Source organism: Seriola lalandi, unplaced genomic scaffold (genome assembly GCF_002814215.2).
Source record: "Seriola lalandi dorsalis isolate HSWRI2012SDOR001 ecotype SW California unplaced genomic scaffold, Sedor1 jcf7180002054402, whole genome shotgun sequence".
Taxonomy (NCBI): domain Eukaryota; kingdom Metazoa; phylum Chordata; class Actinopteri; order Carangiformes; family Carangidae; genus Seriola; species Seriola lalandi.
In genome coordinates this window covers 783,486-801,082 of record NW_019524955.1, presented here as the reverse complement: position 1 = coordinate 801,082, position 17,597 = coordinate 783,486, and the positions used below count along the sequence as shown (strand labels likewise).

The window sequence follows — 17,597 nt, the reverse complement described above, 5'->3', positions numbered from 1 at the left end:
TTAAAATTTTTTTTTTTTTTTTTTTTTTTTTTGCACTGCCTATATTCTGCTTACAAGTATATTTAGTTGTCAATCATAGTTAATGCTGAAATTCACATCTTTTAACGTTATTCATATATATTTTGTTCTGCCATTAATCAGTCATTCATATTTTGATCTGTTGCTACTGTTTGGTATATTCCACTCATGGCGTGTTGCTTTGTACTGGATATGTTTCTGCTGTGGCAAAGTTATTTCCCCCCGGGATCAATAAAGTACCTACAGTACCTATTGAACGTAGCCCATTCTTCCAGTGAATGAAATGACTTGAATAACTCACTCAGTGAGTGAGCTCAACTGAACTGAATGGATTGTTTCAGGAAGTGATTCAGTTCAGTTTGTTCACCCAAAAGATTTGCTCTTTTGATTGAATCGTTCGTGAATGACACTACACTAATATTTACAGCTGATCCAGAGTCGTTCAGACTGTGAGAGCTGAAAGGGAGGGCAGCGGCAGAGACATGAGGCAAAGATATCACATGAGGTGACAAGTCTATGCCAGTGCTGAACAAACAACATGAAGGCAGTTGTTGTAGTTTGACCTGCTGGGTAGGCCCACTTATCAACGCAGTCAACACTTGCAGCAACAGCAGTGGCTGAAACACACAACTGATGGAGGCAAAACCCTTAGGGTCCGATTGACCCAGTTTGTGTCAACAATTGCACTCCTTCTTAATTTACTGTATCTCAAGGCCAAATTGCACAGAAACAGAAACATCTCATTGTGCTGGGAAGAAACCTTCTGTGTGTCCAAGTAAGCGTCCTGTGTGACATGATGCAACAGCCACAGACAAAGGAAATTACAATTAAGTGTCTTGTCATTGTGAGGTTGAAAAGCACAAGGTTTTGATGAATTAACTAACCCCTTTTTGATTGGAGGAAAGAAAACACTATTATTAGTCTATATGCAGAATGTTGTCTGCAGCACATGTCCTTTACATAACCTCCTGTGTTTCACCAAAGGACTTTATTCATGAAATGAAATGAATGAAAAATACTCCCTCTGTATTTTGCAAATACACGCCTTTTATTTTTAATAACTCATATTTCTCCTGAGGAAATACTCAGGTTTCAGAACATGCAGCAGACTAAAAAACTAGACGATATGCCTCATCAGTCAAGCCAGGAGGTTTGGAAAGAACCTGGACACTGCAAAGCTCCCTTGGGTGTATGAAGTCACAGTCAAATGGCAGTAGCAGACCTCCTCTTAAAGTTTGTAACCCATCCCCGTTGATTTCCTCCTGATCGCTTTTTCTTGGTTCTGACCCATGTCTCCCCTCCATGTAAGACCAGCTCCAAAATCCCTCCTTCATTATCCCTGGATCCTGTGCTGAATTGTTTTTCTTTCTGTCTTAAATTTTTTTTCATTTCCATCCATGTCTACCCTCTATGTGCCTCCAGGCGTGACAGAGTGGACGTCTTGGTTCAACATCGACCATCCTGGGGGGAATGGAGACTATGAGCGCCTGGAGGCGATCCGTTTCTATTACAGAGAGAGAGTTTGCACCCGGCCCACAGCCATGGAGGCTCGCACTACAGACTGGGTGGCAGCAGCAGACACTGGGGAAGTTGTCCACTCCAGTCTGGAGAAGGGCTTCTGGTGTATCAACAAGGAACAGCCCCACGGCCGCGTCTGTTCCAACTACCATGTCCGCTTTCAGTGTCCCCCAGGTAGCTGTGATGAGAGCAGCTCAGGGCTGTACAAGCTGTCACTTCCCAGATATAAACATGCAGGCAAACACATGCATGAATACACATTTCAAAAGCTTGTTAGTGCTGGCTACAAGGACTGAACAGTGATGAACCCTCCTAGCTGTTTACTGTCATGTTAAATAACTTGTCTGTTTATTTCCTGTTCCTGATTCTGCTTGACAATAGCAGCACATAATACCAACTTTGCTCATGATATGACTCTCTGTTTTTCAATTTATATTTTTTAGTGCAGAGTTACTGGTCTGACTGGAGTGAGTGGGGGCCCTGTTCAACCATGGCTTGCGGTGATGTAGGTATCCAGGTCCGCCAGAGAAAATGTATCAGTATGCAGCCCATGCCTCTCCTGTTGGTGCCAGCGTGCCAAGGGCACCATACAGAGAGGAGGGAGTGCTCCAACCCTCCATGTACAGGTGAGAAGATTTACTAGCACCTAATTTATAGCAGTATTCTAAGTTATGCAATGCAGTGGGATAACATATGAAACAACAGGCAGTTTACCCTCCTTCAAACGTATAGGACAAATCTTCAAACTGAACTGATTACACTGAGTCACCATAGTCCCATTGTATACACAGCCCTGGTTTCTTCTTCACTAAAAGACTGTAAAACAACAAAAACAAGTCACAGAAATAAAGGTGACAGCTCAAATAGTTAGCTTCTGAGCGATTAACCTCATAAAAGGAGCTTGTATTGGCCTAGATTTGCATTGACCTGAACGTAATAGCTTGGACTAGCACAAGACTGAATAAACTACTGAGCTGAAGACCAGATTCAGATCAGAATCAGCGCCAAATGTAAAGATGGTGATTCATTCACTTACTGAGCAAGTGATTAATAATTACCACCTTTAATGTTGAACTCCTCAATGGTCACTTACAGGTCATGGCTCTGCACTTGACCCTGACCTCTGACCTCCCTTGTGAAGGGAAGTGAGAGAGGTGAATATATCATATTTCTTTATAAAGCTACATACAACAAATCTATTACACTGATGCATAAATGACATCCTTTTGAGTGAAATGTATAAAATGTAATGTATAAAATGCAGAAATTAATTTAAACTGGAATCAGTTGTTGATGAGCTTGTTCTATCAAAAACTCTAATCTTGGTATTGATTCTGACAAAATGTGTATGTGCCCCTTTCTGCTTTGTTTTCAGGCAGCATCCTCCAGAGCAAACTTTCTTCTGCTAAAAATAACTTTGTAACCATTACTTCAAGTGTTCTTGATTGAGCTACTTGTAATCAACAGTCTTTTGATTGCAGCTATTTAATCATCTTTGTTTAAAAACAAAAAAAGTTTTTATCTATAATTGAGTCATTTAATAACTTGTTAATTTTCTTCTGTACAAGGGAGCCCGTGCATCAGAAACTTAACAACCCCCGTTAGACCACTCTGTATAAAGTTTGAATGATTTAAATTATGAAGAGATTGGTCACAGGTTTTACAGAAAGTACTAATATGAATTATTATTATTATTATTATCAAACTCACATTATTCCTGGGTCTCTGTGTGATCAGCCCAGTGGAGTCCGTGGGGTCGTTGGGGGACGTGCTCAGTGACCTGTGGTGGAGGTCGCAGGACTAGGAGGAGAACCTGTGTGAGGACCTCAGTGACAGTGCAGTGTACCGGACGCCCTGTTGAAATACAGAAATGTGGGAAGAGTCCATGCCCAGGTATCATAAAGTGTATTATGCAAACGTCTTTCTTTATACTGACGTCTTTATCAGTCCATTCTCACATGTGTGTGCCTTTTTCCCAACAGCAAAATGTCAGCTCATGTGTACCGAGGGTCGACCCAGTGAGGACTGCAGCCGCTGCGTGTGTGATGGCCATGTGCTGCACGGAGAAGTCTACAGTTTGACTGGTGTCCCTGTGGCAGGAGCATGGGTGGCACTAGCCAGCCAGCCCAAGGTCATCCGTGCCCGTACAGATGCCAAAGGTCAGTTCAAGCTTACAGGAGTCTGCTCCTCCAGGACGACCTTGATCACCATCAGGAAGGACAAGTTTGCCCCAATCTCTGTCTCCACCTCCAGCAACACCACAGGGTTGTCCTGGGCACGGGCCGTCCTCAAATCAGCTGGTGAGTGCCGATAAGTAAAAGTGCAGTTATTAAATATTGTTGAGGAGCTATTAGTGAGAAGAACTGAAATCCAGATTGTCATTATTATCATTCAGCAGAGCCAGTAAACCATATTCTCAGACCGTAGAAAACAGAACATTGAAAAAACTTCGAACAGTAAACATTCTGGCTCTATTGTAAGACTTTACACAGGCTGGAGCACTTACTTATTTAGTTGCATGGAACCAAAATAAAAATAGACCTTTGCTGCTTTTGAAATCATTTTTCAGATGCACAGAATCTAATGTGAGAATTAAAACATTACACTTTATGTTTTACGAGGTCTCAGCACTACAGAGTGAGGTCCTGAGGGTTTGCTCCTTTCTGCTTTCCACAGAAAAGCCATATATTGTGAAGCACCCAGAGGACAAAGTGCGTTATGAGGGAGGACGGGTGCTGTTTTGCTGCAAGGCAACGGGATCACCAGTACCTGACAAATACTATTGGTGAGATGAATACCAGCATTGGCGTGTTATTAATCACAGTATAACACGCAGAAATAGCTAGAAACTGAGAGGTTACTTTTCCATATGGTGGGATATATATGTGGAAACTCCCAGAAATCAATTCTCCCTTATTCAGATACTTATGGAGGCAGATTTATTTTATTATTAAGGCTGTTTCTTGAAACTCCTGAAAAAATAGCTGTTTCTTTTAGCTGCTAAGTGGAAAGCACTGCTTAATATGGCTGGAAATTACACTCATGAGAGCAGTGAAAGTGAGCCAAAACAGTGAAGTTTCTGGCTGTAATACCAAAACAATGATTCGAAAGACGTTATATTTACACTATAATTACTCTGTAAAGCTGAGGGGAACTGTGGGTGATAATTCTGTGGATTCAGCACTACAAGCAACACCTTTCACATTACATGTAGTCATTTGATCCACTGGTATTATAAATTACTGATTAGAACAGCTCAAAACTATTAGAACAAATCAGATAAATGTATTTTTAAATACAATGGTTCTATCAAAGCTTGTTGCACATTGTTATACATCTCTACGCGCATTCAACAAAAATTAAAAGAAGTCTTTTGTAAAATTCAGGAAGAAAAATTAATTTCTTCATTTTTGTTGCTATTTTTCAAGGTACCACAACGGGACTCTGCTGGACAGGAAGGTGTACAAGTATGAAGAGGACCTTGTCCTGCGGGACCTGAAGATGGAACAGTCAGGACAGTATTACTGCAAAACCAGCAGCCCCGCAGGCAGCATCAAGTCGTCTCCAGCCTTACTCACTGTGATTGGTATGTATAATCTAGCACTTCTAACTGAGAAAGTATGTGAACACAAGTGTGGCTTCCACCATCACATAAACCCAGTCATACAGTTAAAGATGCAATGTGCAGGACAGGACTGACCACATTAATCTGCTGGTTTGGAAGCAGCTGTACAGTATACTCATACCAAAATCAAATTCAAAAAGTCAAAAAGATACAAAAACTTCTACTATTAAATGTCACAGTGACGTAATATAAACAGTAATTCATCATCATCAGCCATGAGAGAAAATAATTTACTATGATGATAGCAAGCAGCGCACAGGGATTACAGCCTAGGATGGCTGCTACCCCAGTGCATTTGACAGTGACGTATTTAGTCAAAGTTATACACAGATTCAAGTAAAAACCACTGACAAAAATCAAACAACCGCAACTCATTTCACTGTATAAAGAACAGCTGTCTTGGAAATTGGATACACACTTTAAGAGAAATTTCAGCACCAAGCTCCAACTAAGTCATCCACGAACCATGTCCATGCATTAAGAGGATTCAAACAAAACCACAGTGTCCTACAACTGAAGGAGAGAGAACAGTCAGTTAACAGGCTGTTAACTGTCACTGGAAAAAAAAAAAACATTACATGTAAAGAAAATTGGAAAATAAAAGTATCAGAGTTCACACAATCTGGTTGCGCTTAGAAGAGTATTTAAAAAAAAAAAAAGAAAAAAAGTTTACATTGTGAAGCTATAGGTTTCTAAACAGGGTTTCTTTATAGTGTGAGATAGCTCTGGACACCATAAAACCTCAGACCCAGTTCTCCAGAACACCCAGTGTTGAAGTGAAATCCGAGATTGTCCATAAAAGCTGCTTCTTTTCTCTCTGAGTCAGACAAATATGCGTTTCCACATCCATGTGGAGGAGTTACACATTGATTATATCCTCCAGGTGCTTGTTAGCAAAGACACCGATTAACTAATGGGGTTTTCATGGAAGTGTGCTAAAGCAATCGATCAAAGGCCGCAGACAAGTTCCTGCACTCCGAAAGTCATTATGGCAGGAGACGCTGTTTGTGTGCAGGACAACAACTGTGTCTCAAAGCAGGATTACAAACATGCCTTACTCCCTCACCCCAGATACACTTTTTTTCACATTTTACATTAAGCAGAAGTTTAATTTGGTTTCCCATAAAATGTGTTAACCACAGTTCATTTAGGTGAATAAAAGTCATATAATTTATTATCGAAGGAAACTCAAAGTTTTTGGTAAAGCCATCAGTAGTACAGTAATGATATTTCATAGGCATCACACTACTCCATGTGTCTGCAATTATCGACTTACTTGGGAGATGGCGAGCTTAACAAGAATACTTGACTATAAGCTCAACCATGATATCATGCACACGAATTATTCTGCCAATGTCTGGGTGAACAATCATTCTTTCTTTCCAGCTCCCATCTGGATGGTTGGTAAATAAATGTTCTCTTCAACTTCATGTCTAATTACCCTTTCGTGCATATTTCACCATCCAACTTGGCCACTCCTAGGTACTTTCAGGCCATGCAGACATTGTGTGTGTGTGTGTGTGTGTGTGTGTGTGTGTGTGTGTGTGTGTGTGTGTGTACAAATACATTATACGTGTGTGTGTCCATGTATGAAAAATGAAAGGCAGAATATATTTAAATGTTCCAATTGCAAGGTCCAATTTATTTGGCATTCACTACTATTCCACTCATGCATTGTTAAACGATTACCCAGTACCTGACAATTAAAATCTTAATAGATTTCGCATGCAGGTATCTCAGAGAAAATGGAACTTAAATAGCTATGTGTTCATGTCTGTTTTATTTCTAAACCCAATCAGATGGTAAAATAATTTTTTATTTGTGTATTATTGACATCAGCTTAATGTCATTTATCGTCTCATTCACAGCAAAAGGAACACCAGCATGCAATTCAACACCTGAGACGCACCTCATCAGACTGCCGATGGATTGCTTTCAACCCGGGACTAACTCCAAGTTCTACAATGCTGGACGCTGCCCTCACAACAAATGTGCTGGCTCCCTAGACTTTGATACACGCTGCAGAGATGGAGCTGGATTCTGCTGCGGGGTTGAAAATATGGAAAGTCGAATCATTGACTGTGGGAGCTACAGCCTCCCTATCCGGGCTGTGACACAGTGCAGCTGTCAGAAGTGTGTGCAGCCAACTGTGCTTGTTCGTGGCAGAGTGGTCACAGCTGACAATGATGAGCCTCTGCGTTTTGGGCACATCTATATCGGTAAAGAGAGGGTGGGCACCACTGGTTACCAAGGAGGCTTCACATTACAAATTACTCCTGATACACAGAGATTAGTGGTAAATTTTGTTGACCCCAATCAGAAGTTTCTTGACACTCCTAAGGTGTTCATCTTCGACAAGAAAGGTGGATCCATCTACCATGATGTGAAGGTGATGAGAAAGCAGACACCGATTGATATCAATGCAGGAGAGACCAACTCTATTAACCTTGGAGAAATTAAAGGGGAGGACCCCATAGGGCAGCTGGTTATTCCTCCCAATTCCTTCCATAAGGAAAATGGAGAAATCTATGAGGGGACTGTAAAAGCCAGCGTCACATTCATTGACCCTAGAAATATCACCACAGCTGCTGCGGCACCCGGTGATCTCAACTTTGTGGATGATGAAGGTGACATGCTCCCTTTGAGGACCTATGGCATGTTTTCTGTAGACTTCAGAGATGAGGCCAACAAGGAAGTACTTGGAGCTGGAGCAGTTCAAGTCCTTCTTGACACACAGCATGTCAAAATGCAAGAGCATATTCCCAAAATGAAACTCTGGTCTTTAAACCCAGACACAGGAGTCTGGGAGGAGGAGAGTGACTTTTCATACACCACAACAACTAGTGGAGGTCATGGGCGGAGCAAACGAGAGGAGCGTACATTCCTCATAGGCAACATGGAGATCCGAGAACGTCGACTCTTTAACTTAGATGTTCCTGAAAACAGACGCTGCTATGTCAAAGTTCGGGCCTACATGAGTGATAAGTTCCTTGTGAACGAACAGCTGGAAGGTGTTGTGATCAGCTTGATAAACTTGGAGCCTAAGCCCGGATATTCATCTAATCCTAGGGCATGGGGACGATTCGACAGTGTCATAACTGGACCCAATGGGGCCTGTTTACCAGCTTTCTGTGACACACAGAGGCCCGATGCTTACACAGCTTATGTCACTGCAATGATGGGTGGGGAAGAACTCGAAGCGGCTCCTTCCTCTCCAAAGATGAATCCAAATATCATTGGAGTGTCTCAGCCATATCTGGATAAAATAGACTACCAACGTTCAGACCATGAGGATCCAGCTTTGAAGAAAACAGCCTTCAGAATCAACTTGGCAAAGCCAAACCAAAACAATTTCGATGAGACCAATGGGCCAATATATCCCTATCAGAATTTAATAGCATGTGAAAATGCCCCTGTCGATGCAAATCATTTCAGATTCTTCAGAGTGGAAAAGGACAAGTACGAATACAATGTTGTTCCCTTTGAGGAAAATGATTTGACAACCTGGACAGGAGACTACCTCTCCTGGTGGCCTAATCCCCAGGAGTTCAGAGCATGCTTCATCAAAGTTAAGATCCATGGACCGAAGGAAGTGATGATCAGGTCAAGGAATCTGGGAGGGACACACAGAGAAACAAAAGGTAAACTTTACGGCATTAGAGACATTCGCAGTACCCGGGACATGCGAGAGGCCAACACCTCGGCGGCTTGTGTGGAGTTCAAATGCAGCGGCATGTTGTTTGATCAAGCTGAGGTGGACAGATCCCTCATATCAGTCCTTCCACAGGGGAACTGTCGTAAGGTTGGCACCAACAGCCTCCTACAAGAGTATCTCATCAAACATCCACCAGTTGCTCAAAACAATGAGTCCCATGCATTCAGTATGCTAGCTCCTTTTGATCCTTTGGGACACAACTATGGCATCTACACAGTCACAGACCAGAATCCCAGGGTGGCCAAGGAGATTGCCATTGGGCGCTGCTTTGATGGTACCTCAGATGGTTTCTCCAGGGAGATGAAGTCAGACTCTGGGGTAGCATTGACCTTCAGCTGTCCTGAGAGGAAAATTAACAGGGAAAGCCTCTTCCAGCGCCTGCAGACCAATCCAGGTCAGACACTGTCTCAGATGGCGAGGGACATGAGGGAGTTGGAGGGTGTACAGGTGCGGAGATCATCCACCCAGGTGGTGGCCTATCCTTCAGAGCAGCAGGGCAGGACCCAGAGTCGCAGAGTCACCTCTACAACCAGAAGGAGAATGTCCATGCGCACACAGCAGCGACAATAGAGGTGGCAAGAGGTAGGATTTGATAAGGTAATTTGATGTATATTTAAATTGACAGTCATATCAGAATGATTTATATGTTCTTTCCTTCTCATTTATAGGTATTATGTTGAAACTGATATGACAGCATCAAGACGAGGAAGTAAAAGTTGTCCGTTTGTTGTTGAGTATAAACTCCCTCTTGACTATGAAAATTGCAAAACTGAAGCAGACAGCAATTCAGCAAAATCATTGTGTGATTGATTATATTCATTAGTCTTATACTTGACGAGATTAGTACATGCAGCATTTGTCTATATGTGACTGGCACTTATTTAATTGGCTTTGGTCTAATTTTAGAAATGAATAGACTAAATTGACAGTGGAGAATGTAACTTTTATACGTTTATAGGTCTAATTTGTGGCATTCCACTTTCCCCATTGTGGGTGTTTTTGCTGATGTCACTCAATACTTGGGTTAAAATCAAACCTTCAAAAATTTTAAACTACTTAGCCAGGCCCCAAACACTTCATAATTGGTCATGCTTTCCACTGAACTCATACTTGATCAGAGTGAAGAAAACATGAGGTCCTGTTGTCTGCAGCAGACACTGAGTCCTTTTTCTACAAACTGGGAAACTCTCTCCACCAATGGGAGGCACATTCGAAAGAGACAGTGGGGTGAGGCATGCCACCCTGGGAACAGAGGATGTTTTCAGTCATGCTTCTCAATATTTTTCATTCGCATGCGACATTGCCAACTGTGATTCAGCCAAATGTCCCTCCACACCTACTAGAATGTGAAAGACCAAGGCCTTCGCCAAGACAAGCATGGATCTCACTAGTAGCAGGAAGTATAAATCGGGATAATTAATTTCAAGGTATGACATAATGTCCCTTTGTCCTCTGCACATTCCAAATTAGCACATCACCAAACAAAATATTACTCAAAGCGATATATTACCCAATATTTCATTTACTCAAAAACTGTAACAGTGGCTCATTCAAGGTCTAAATGGATATTGTTTTTGTTGTTGGGTAATGTGTTTGTGAGCTGCCTTTATATCATGATGTGCAATAACTATGTAGTATAATTTAACTTGAGAATTATTAAAAATCAGCATGTAACAAACAGTGCACAAAAAATGCTGTTGGTGAATGAAACAACAATAACTCATTCAGTAGGTAGTGTGGTTAAGGTGTTTGTACGAGATCTTGCACAGGACTCATTCCGAGTGATTTTCAGAAAGTAATTTAACTGCTATGTAATCGTTCTTCAACTTTCTGAACTGCGTAGAATTTATTAACCTTTTCATGCTTTGCTGCATGACTCAGTTGATTTTACAATTTTATACACCACAGTAATCTTTTCAACTTCAGAGAGCAATCTTGTTAGTGGGAGTTAAAACTCTCAGCGGAGCCTTCTCCTCATTAACAAAACCCACTGCAGGATTCTTCTACAAGAAAGCGATAATTAAGAAATGCCATACTACTGGCCACGTTTCCATAAATCCTGTCACTTTGACAGCATGAGCAACAGTATCAGTAAATGTCAAGTACACACTTTGAAAGATATTGAGACGGATAAATTATTACACTTACATAAAAGAATATCTGGGTATTTGAACTGAAGTCAGTAATAGGAAGAAACTTCACTCTGTGATAAAAGCTCCAAACTTGTTTATCTGAAAAATAGGCTCTTGCAGATCCATGGGAGAAGCTCTTCAAGCTGAACTAATCCAAAACCAAATAAGGGGGGACGTGGTCCATGGAGAAACTAGGAGAAGCTGAGAAGTAAATATAAGCCTGCTGCTAATTAGAAAATAAATTACATGTTCTCTTGAGAACTATTAAAACTGTTTGCCCCTGACTTTCCTAAACAGCTAAACAAGTTAATTTAAAGTAATCAAGTAATCAACAACATACTGGGCCCAAGAGGATTACAGTCAAACATATTTACCATCAAAATGGCACCCAGCCCACAGTACAGTTAATTCTTCTAGTTCGATGCATTTAAGCCTGATTACATTTATATTCCCAACAGTTTATCCATGTGCTAAAAGGTGATGTGAAGTTGTGTAAATTCTGCACTTTACACTTGAACTTGGGCCCGCTTCAAAGAACCGTCTCTTTCCATTTTGTACTATGAGCACTCCAGATAACAGAAAAATATAGTGACAGCCTGTGATAACTTCACTATTATCACTGACCTATAATCATAGGCCTGTGGGCCGTGCACAGGCTGAACAGTTCAGATCTCCAGATGAAAACAAACATCTCCCTGCAGCAGATGTAGCATCCAACCCTGTAAGAAGGATGATGATTGAATCCAGGTGTGGGAAGAGATAAGTCCTATAAAAATGCAATGGTGTGCGAGGTCAGCTGTGGAGGCCCAACAGCTGTAGAGCAACTGGAGGAAATGTTAGACCAAAGACATGAAGAGAAAGATGAGCAAGATTATCTAGTGATGGATTTAATCATTTTGGGGTACTGTTTGGTAAAAGGAAAAAAGGAAGGGAAAATATTAGTGGCTTTTGGCATCACAGTCCATCACTTACAGAATCTCGGGCTTCGAAAGTGGTTGCACATGGAAGAATGCAGGTTTTCAGGGGAGAATGCTTTGACAGGCGAATTGGCTTTTTTCAAGAGAAGTTATCAGGGGAGTTTGAAGGACAAGGTAACAATAATAGGCTGAGTAAACCGTTATGTAAGCCTTTGCATGGGAAAGTAAGCTGGGCTCTCCAAACAGCTTCTTTGTCTTCTGGGGAACTTCAAAGAAGATTAAAGAACCTCTGCAATGTTTGGTTTAACGACTTAAGAAAAAGTTTCCAAAGTCTTTAGAATCGGATAAAGGGAGTTTCAGCTGAAAATCCAACAGATAAAAAACAAAGCAGAGATTCATTTTTAATGGAAAGAAAATATCTCTCTCATTGAACTTCTGTGGGAATAGTAGTAATCAAAACAACCGCTTCATTTTACAGGGAGAAATTCAATGTTAATATCACAAATACAGATTAATGGAGCTTCATGTATTATTATTATTATTTTTTTTTTACACCTTTAAAGGTCATCATTTTGGGAAATTTGCTTACTTGCCAAGAGTTAGATGGGCTCTCATTTTTGTAATTTCCAATTATTAAATATGAAGCTACCATCAAGTCGGTTAGCTTGGCTTGGCATAAAGACTGGAAACAGGCTGCTGGCCTTGGCTTCATATTTGCTGTGCAGACATGAGAGTGCTATCGATCTTCTCACCTAATTCTCGGTCAGAAAGTGAATGAGCAGCTGTTGTTAGGTCTTGCATGACAATTGGCATTTTCAAGTGAAAATCTTTCTTTTGTAATGATTGAAAATTTAAAAAACAAATCTGAAGTTCATTTCTTTTCAAAACCACTTCATGAGACGCTGTAACAGAGTTGCAGTGGGTGCATGTAACGCTAACCGGCACTATTTAAATTCAGGGCAGAAAAGCACAGGACTCTCTATCCAAAAGAGACCACAAACAATTTAACAGTTACTCAAGCATGAAGAGATTCATCCGTTTTCTCCTCTGCACAGTCCAGCTGGTCTCAGGGAGATCATAATTTATTCAGGAGGTCATCCTTGAACTTTTCCACCACTTTCTGGGGTATAAGAAAAGAGTTGTATATTTGCCACTGTGCTCCAGTAAAAGAATCTCACACACACACACACACACGCACACGCACACGCACACTCACGCTCACACACACACTCACACTCTTGATAATCCTATCTAAATGCTTAACTATTGCATGGTGATGCCGATCTCTTTGTTTCTCTCTGAGTTAGGTTTTCATGTGTAAATTGTGTATTTTATGAAATCAACTATAATTGTAGGAACAAGAAACTGTAAATAAATGATTTTGTGTAAACTTTTGATTCTTATTCCTCTTGTGTATTATGTACGCAACACACTGAAAAATCATCAAAGTTTAACAGTTTCACATTTCTGAAGATAAGAAAAATTAGTTTTGGTTTATTCTATTAAATAAGAAATATATGACAATGATGATAACAGAATAATTTAATTTTTGAATTAATTAATGACAGATATACAGACTTGAGCTTTGCATAAATCACAATAAACACAGTCTAAAACAAACAAAGCAACTCACAACTAATAGCTGAAATGAATTATGTCACACGTTACAGTGTCTGCAGTCTTTTCAACATTTAGACCAGATACATAGTTCACACAAGAAACAAAAAAGGAACAAACAGATTAAAATTAGCTAGTTTAGCTTAACATATTAAAAAAGACATAGGAAACATAGAGAAAGCCTGACATGAATGGTGGTTTCATTGGTGTCTTGGGACACTTTCAGGATGTTATGTCAAGATGTAAAAATGTGCAGACCACTCCTCGCTTCTGCAGAATCCTGAACAATATTTACTTTAACTTTTCTACTGACACAAAATAGCTACATCTCCATTGTGCGCGCCCATTACCCTCCAGGTGATGAGTTACAATGCACACAGTGTGACCTCTGCAGCACATAACAGACATTTTCAGGCAGAGGAATTATTATTGTAATAAAGTTGCACTACAGGGGACACAGCAGGGAGGAAAACGAGTGTATCGAGCCACACTGTCACAGACACCTTCTTGACTGGGCTCTGTGTGTCTGCCCGAAAATGGAGCTGACAGAAAATATAGTGAGTGACTGCTCTCACCACTAAGGAATAAAGAAAACACACTTGCATCAGTGCGCACACACATAAAGCTAGAAAAACACATTTTTCCTGGAGTCAATGGTGCATTTCAGGTTGTGAACCTTCCCCCGGCGCCTTACTAACCATGTCTTTTAAATCCCATTGCGTCAGTAACAGACAAACCTGTCTGTGCACAGGCCAGGAATGGAGAGAAATGCTGATGGAGACATCTTAGCACCAGAGCTGCCACCAGTCGTAATTGCAGTGCCCTCCATGTGTGTTCTACTTGCTGGAACTGTATTTGGGTTAAAAAACAATCCAGAAACTCAAATCCTGAACGGGAGTTTCTGTTGCGTGACATCACTGGAATAAGTGTCTAAATTTATCCAAAGGCCACAACTCAGCAAGGGTGACTTCTTGTCTGTGAATTAAACAGTTTGAGAATAAAGGTAATGCTTGCTGAGGACAGGGAAAACCACCATGAGTAGTAATGAATGTGAGACACTTTAGACTCATTTCATGGTTACAAAGTCCTCCACTGAAAATAGTAGGAGCTTTATACTAAAAGTAGACATTTATTACTCATTCCAATACAGTGGCTCTCAGTTTTGGACCTCCGCATTACACCACATCCTAAAGTGATAATTGGCATTTGCAGGTCTTTTCAGGACATCAAGGTGGCTCTCTTCAGGTTCTACTGCTCTCTCCTTTTATCCATATTTTCTATTTCAGTTGTATTCACAAATTAGCAAATTAGCTAGATTAGCATTGCACTTTGCATATATCATAATGATTCCCATGACCTCTAATGAGGCAGTGAAACACAAAGGCTTCGTTTCATCCCAAAATAGCAATTATGATTTTTGAAATAGATGGACAAATACAAAATATATTCACTATGTAATATTTCTATCAGATGATATAACATATATTCTTCTGGATTTCTTAAAATGTAGAAAATGATCAATAGACAAATAACTGTTACACTGCCAATAATCAAATATGCTGGTTGGTTCTAGAACATCTGCTGAGAAAAGTAAAATGTAGTGTTATCATTTTGCATATTTGCCACTGTTTGGTGTTTTATCAAGGTCTGCAGTGAGCTCACAGCTCTCTATGCTCAGTGTCTGTGATGAGTCTATACCTGGAGTGCAAGCAAGAAAAACTCTGAAAGACAAAGACAAAGACTTCAATCTTCTTGATATAGTCCTGAGTTCACAGCAATCAAAGCAGAAACAGCTCTGAGAAAATGACAGATAAGGTTTAGGAATGTTTCGGATGGCCTGGGCTTTGTGAAACAAGTCTTAAAAATAGTCTGAGTGACCTCGAAACAGGCAGGAAGCTCCGTAATCAGGCGACCTGAGGTCTTACCAAGGTCTGAAGGATGAAGCGGTTGGACTGAGGTTATTCAGCGTTTCTGATCTGCAGGAAAAGGCAGTAAGGAGAGACGACTGGCGTGTTTCACGTACACGTTGCCGTCCTCTAGTTTGACTTCATACACTTGTTGCTGAAACAATAAAAACAAAGACTTAGGAGCTGAAGGTTGGAGAAGAAACACAATACCTAGAGCTACTGTGGAAACAGTAAGAACTCAAAGTAAGTATAGAGTGTATTAAAGTTAAAAAGGTAGTAAATCCTAAATTCTGACTTCAGTGACAACAGTACATTTGTTATATTTCATTGTAGTGATGTACAAAAGACACAACTGTTTATGAAAATGATGAATGGAAAAGAAGATGAGATGTTTATGGAAAGTGTTGTTTGGATGGTTCATTGATTCACTCATCCAAACAGCAGAAGAGGGGAAGAAGACATGTCGGAAAACATGATCTTAACTCTGACTGATTTCAATCAGTAGAACATCCTACATCTAATAAAAGTGGGTGATTTGATTGGATTACAGTTTGATTGTTCACATCAACTCCCAGCTGTAGTCAGCAATTGAAGCTCCCTGCCTCCTGGGTATACAATTAAGTTTTCATATGATGACTTCGAAAGTCAGATACACATTTTAGTGTAAGCAATATAATGCCAGGTGGTCCAAAGATGATCATATATGGCATCTTTGCAGCAGAAATGCAACAGAAAACTATTAATGTTTTTCATTAAGTTACTAAAATTTGTATTGTGTTTATACAGAGCTTAAGAAGACAATTAAATATTCTGGTGGAAAAATAATACAGTATTATAACACTAAAAGCACATAAGAGTATTTCATGACTGACCTGTAATGAGGTCCCTGACTTTCCAGTCCTGAGGTCAAAGTCATAGTCATGCCAGGGACAGAAGACCTGCAGGACTCCATCAGCCTCCTCAATGTCCCCCTCACACAGTGGACCGCCTGGGGGAGACAGGAAATCAGTTTCTTCTCAAAATACATTAAATGTGATTGTGAGGCTTGCATAACATGGTGATCATCACCATGACCCTCACATTTTGATGTAGTTTCATCAACAATAGGCTCCATTTCCTATGAAGCTCAATACGCTGCTGCACGCACATTTTTCATATTTACAAAATGCGACACGCTGTTTAATTCACCTAAAGGGTTAATCTAGGCGAGTATGGATTTGACAGTTGATAGGTTGTGGCTTTACCGGAGTGTGAACAGCGGGCATCCATGGCAAAAAACTCCCCCTTCACATAGAAGAGGCAGACATCAGAGTCGTAGCCGAGGGAGGAGTGCATTAGACGGCAGCGCTTCTTGGAAAGCTCCGAGGCCGGGCCTATGAGTCTCCATGAAACGCCTTCCGTGTTTCCTTCTTCATCCCCGGAGCCAGACGCCATAAAGAACGGCGAAATGAACTGCTTTTCTAATTTGCGCCTTTTTTCCGCCGGGGCAAATGCATTTGGCAGTTCGCTCTGTGCAAATATTCCATATTAACTACCAACCCTGGTACCACAGTCAGCCGTGCGGACTGAGCTGCCTCCATCCGAGCTGCAGCTCGCCGGTCAGCCGGGACACAGTCACACCGAGGCAGCGCAGTGCGCGAGTACCGCTGCTCTTCTTTTGAGCTACTGAAGATATGAATAAACGTTTGTCACAGATAACGAGAAGCGCTGAAAACAAATTGATAGTAAATGTTTATCATTTGCACACGCAAATATGCAGCTGCTCTGATGATAATCCTAAAGCTCTGCAAGCAAAGAGCTTCATGTGGCTGCTGCCCATCATAAATGCTTGCTTTAATGTGAATGGACCCAGAAGAGACCCTTCCTGTTCTTTGATTAGGGTCAATCTGTGACATGAACTCACCGTTTTATGTTCAAACAATGCAACTCTGCAAATATACCGATCCTCTCAGCTATTTTGGTGGCCCACTGAGTTTATTGAGAACACTTAAACATACAGAGAATTGAACTTGTTCCCAAAGCATGTGGTAAATGTGGAACATTGCTTTTTATGTACTGTGCAAATAGTTCAAAACCATTTCTCAATTATCAGTTATAAAGCCTGTTATTGTTCTTTCATGGCAGACTCCATGCTGCTCTGTGCTCCAG

General features: G+C 40.8%; 2 protein-coding genes across 3 annotated transcripts; one reads left to right on the top strand and one right to left on the bottom strand.

The window, feature by feature from the left end:
* The first annotated feature begins 1,415 nt into the window (after positions 1 to 1,415).
* On the top strand, positions 1,416 to 13,320 carry LOC111657478 (cartilage intermediate layer protein 1-like). Its single transcript, XM_023409666.2, has 8 exons — positions 1,416 to 1,710; positions 1,980 to 2,162; positions 3,274 to 3,429; positions 3,519 to 3,836; positions 4,213 to 4,321; positions 4,965 to 5,122; positions 7,030 to 9,458; positions 9,545 to 13,320. Exons 1-7 carry the CDS (start codon positions 1,416 to 1,418, stop codon positions 9,444 to 9,446), a joined length of 3,636 nt encoding a protein of 1,211 aa, XP_023265434.1. The 3' UTR covers positions 9,447 to 9,458; positions 9,545 to 13,320.
* Positions 13,321 to 13,449: 129 nt separating this feature from the next.
* LOC111657465 (Rieske domain-containing protein) lies at positions 13,450 to 17,305 on the bottom strand. 2 transcript variants are annotated; one of them, XM_023409648.2, is made up of 4 exons: positions 16,694 to 17,305; positions 16,322 to 16,437; positions 15,468 to 15,603; positions 13,450 to 14,391 (listed from the first exon to the last, which is right to left on the bottom strand). In XM_023409648.2, exons 1-3 carry the CDS (start codon positions 16,881 to 16,883, stop codon positions 15,505 to 15,507), a joined length of 405 nt encoding a protein of 134 aa, XP_023265416.1. In that variant the 5' UTR covers positions 16,884 to 17,305; the 3' UTR covers positions 13,450 to 14,391; positions 15,468 to 15,504. The 2 variants fall into 2 exon arrangements, with proteins under 2 accessions (XP_023265416.1, XP_023265414.1); XM_023409646.2 differs by having other exon boundaries at positions 13,450 to 15,603; positions 16,694 to 17,302.
* Between the last annotated feature and the right edge of the window lie 292 nt (positions 17,306 to 17,597).

What these genes read in the sequence shown, in the direction of transcription:
- LOC111657478 (XM_023409666.2), top strand. Translation starts at nt 1,416, where the DNA reads ATGTCTACCCTCTATGTGCCTCCAGGCGTGACAGAGTGGACGTCTTGG. An exon ending in TGGGAAGAGTCCATGCCCAG is followed by an intron (nt 3,430 to 3,518) that starts GTATCATAAAGT and finishes TTTTCCCAACAG; the next exon opens with CAAAATGTCAGCTCATGTGT. An exon ending in GTACCTGACAAATACTATTG is followed by an intron (nt 4,322 to 4,964) that starts GTGAGATGAATA and finishes CTATTTTTCAAG; the next exon opens with GTACCACAACGGGACTCTGC.
- LOC111657465 (XM_023409648.2), bottom strand. Translation starts at nt 16,883, where the DNA reads ATGGCGTCTGGCTCCGGGGATGAAGAAGGAAACACGGAAGGCGTTTCA. An exon ending in TGCCCGCTGTTCACACTCCG is followed by an intron (nt 16,438 to 16,693) that starts GTAAAGCCACAA and finishes TGTCTCCCCCAG; the next exon opens with GCGGTCCACTGTGTGAGGGG. An exon ending in AGTCAGGGACCTCATTACAG is followed by an intron (nt 15,604 to 16,321) that starts GTCAGTCATGAA and finishes TTATTGTTTCAG; the next exon opens with CAACAAGTGTATGAAGTCAA.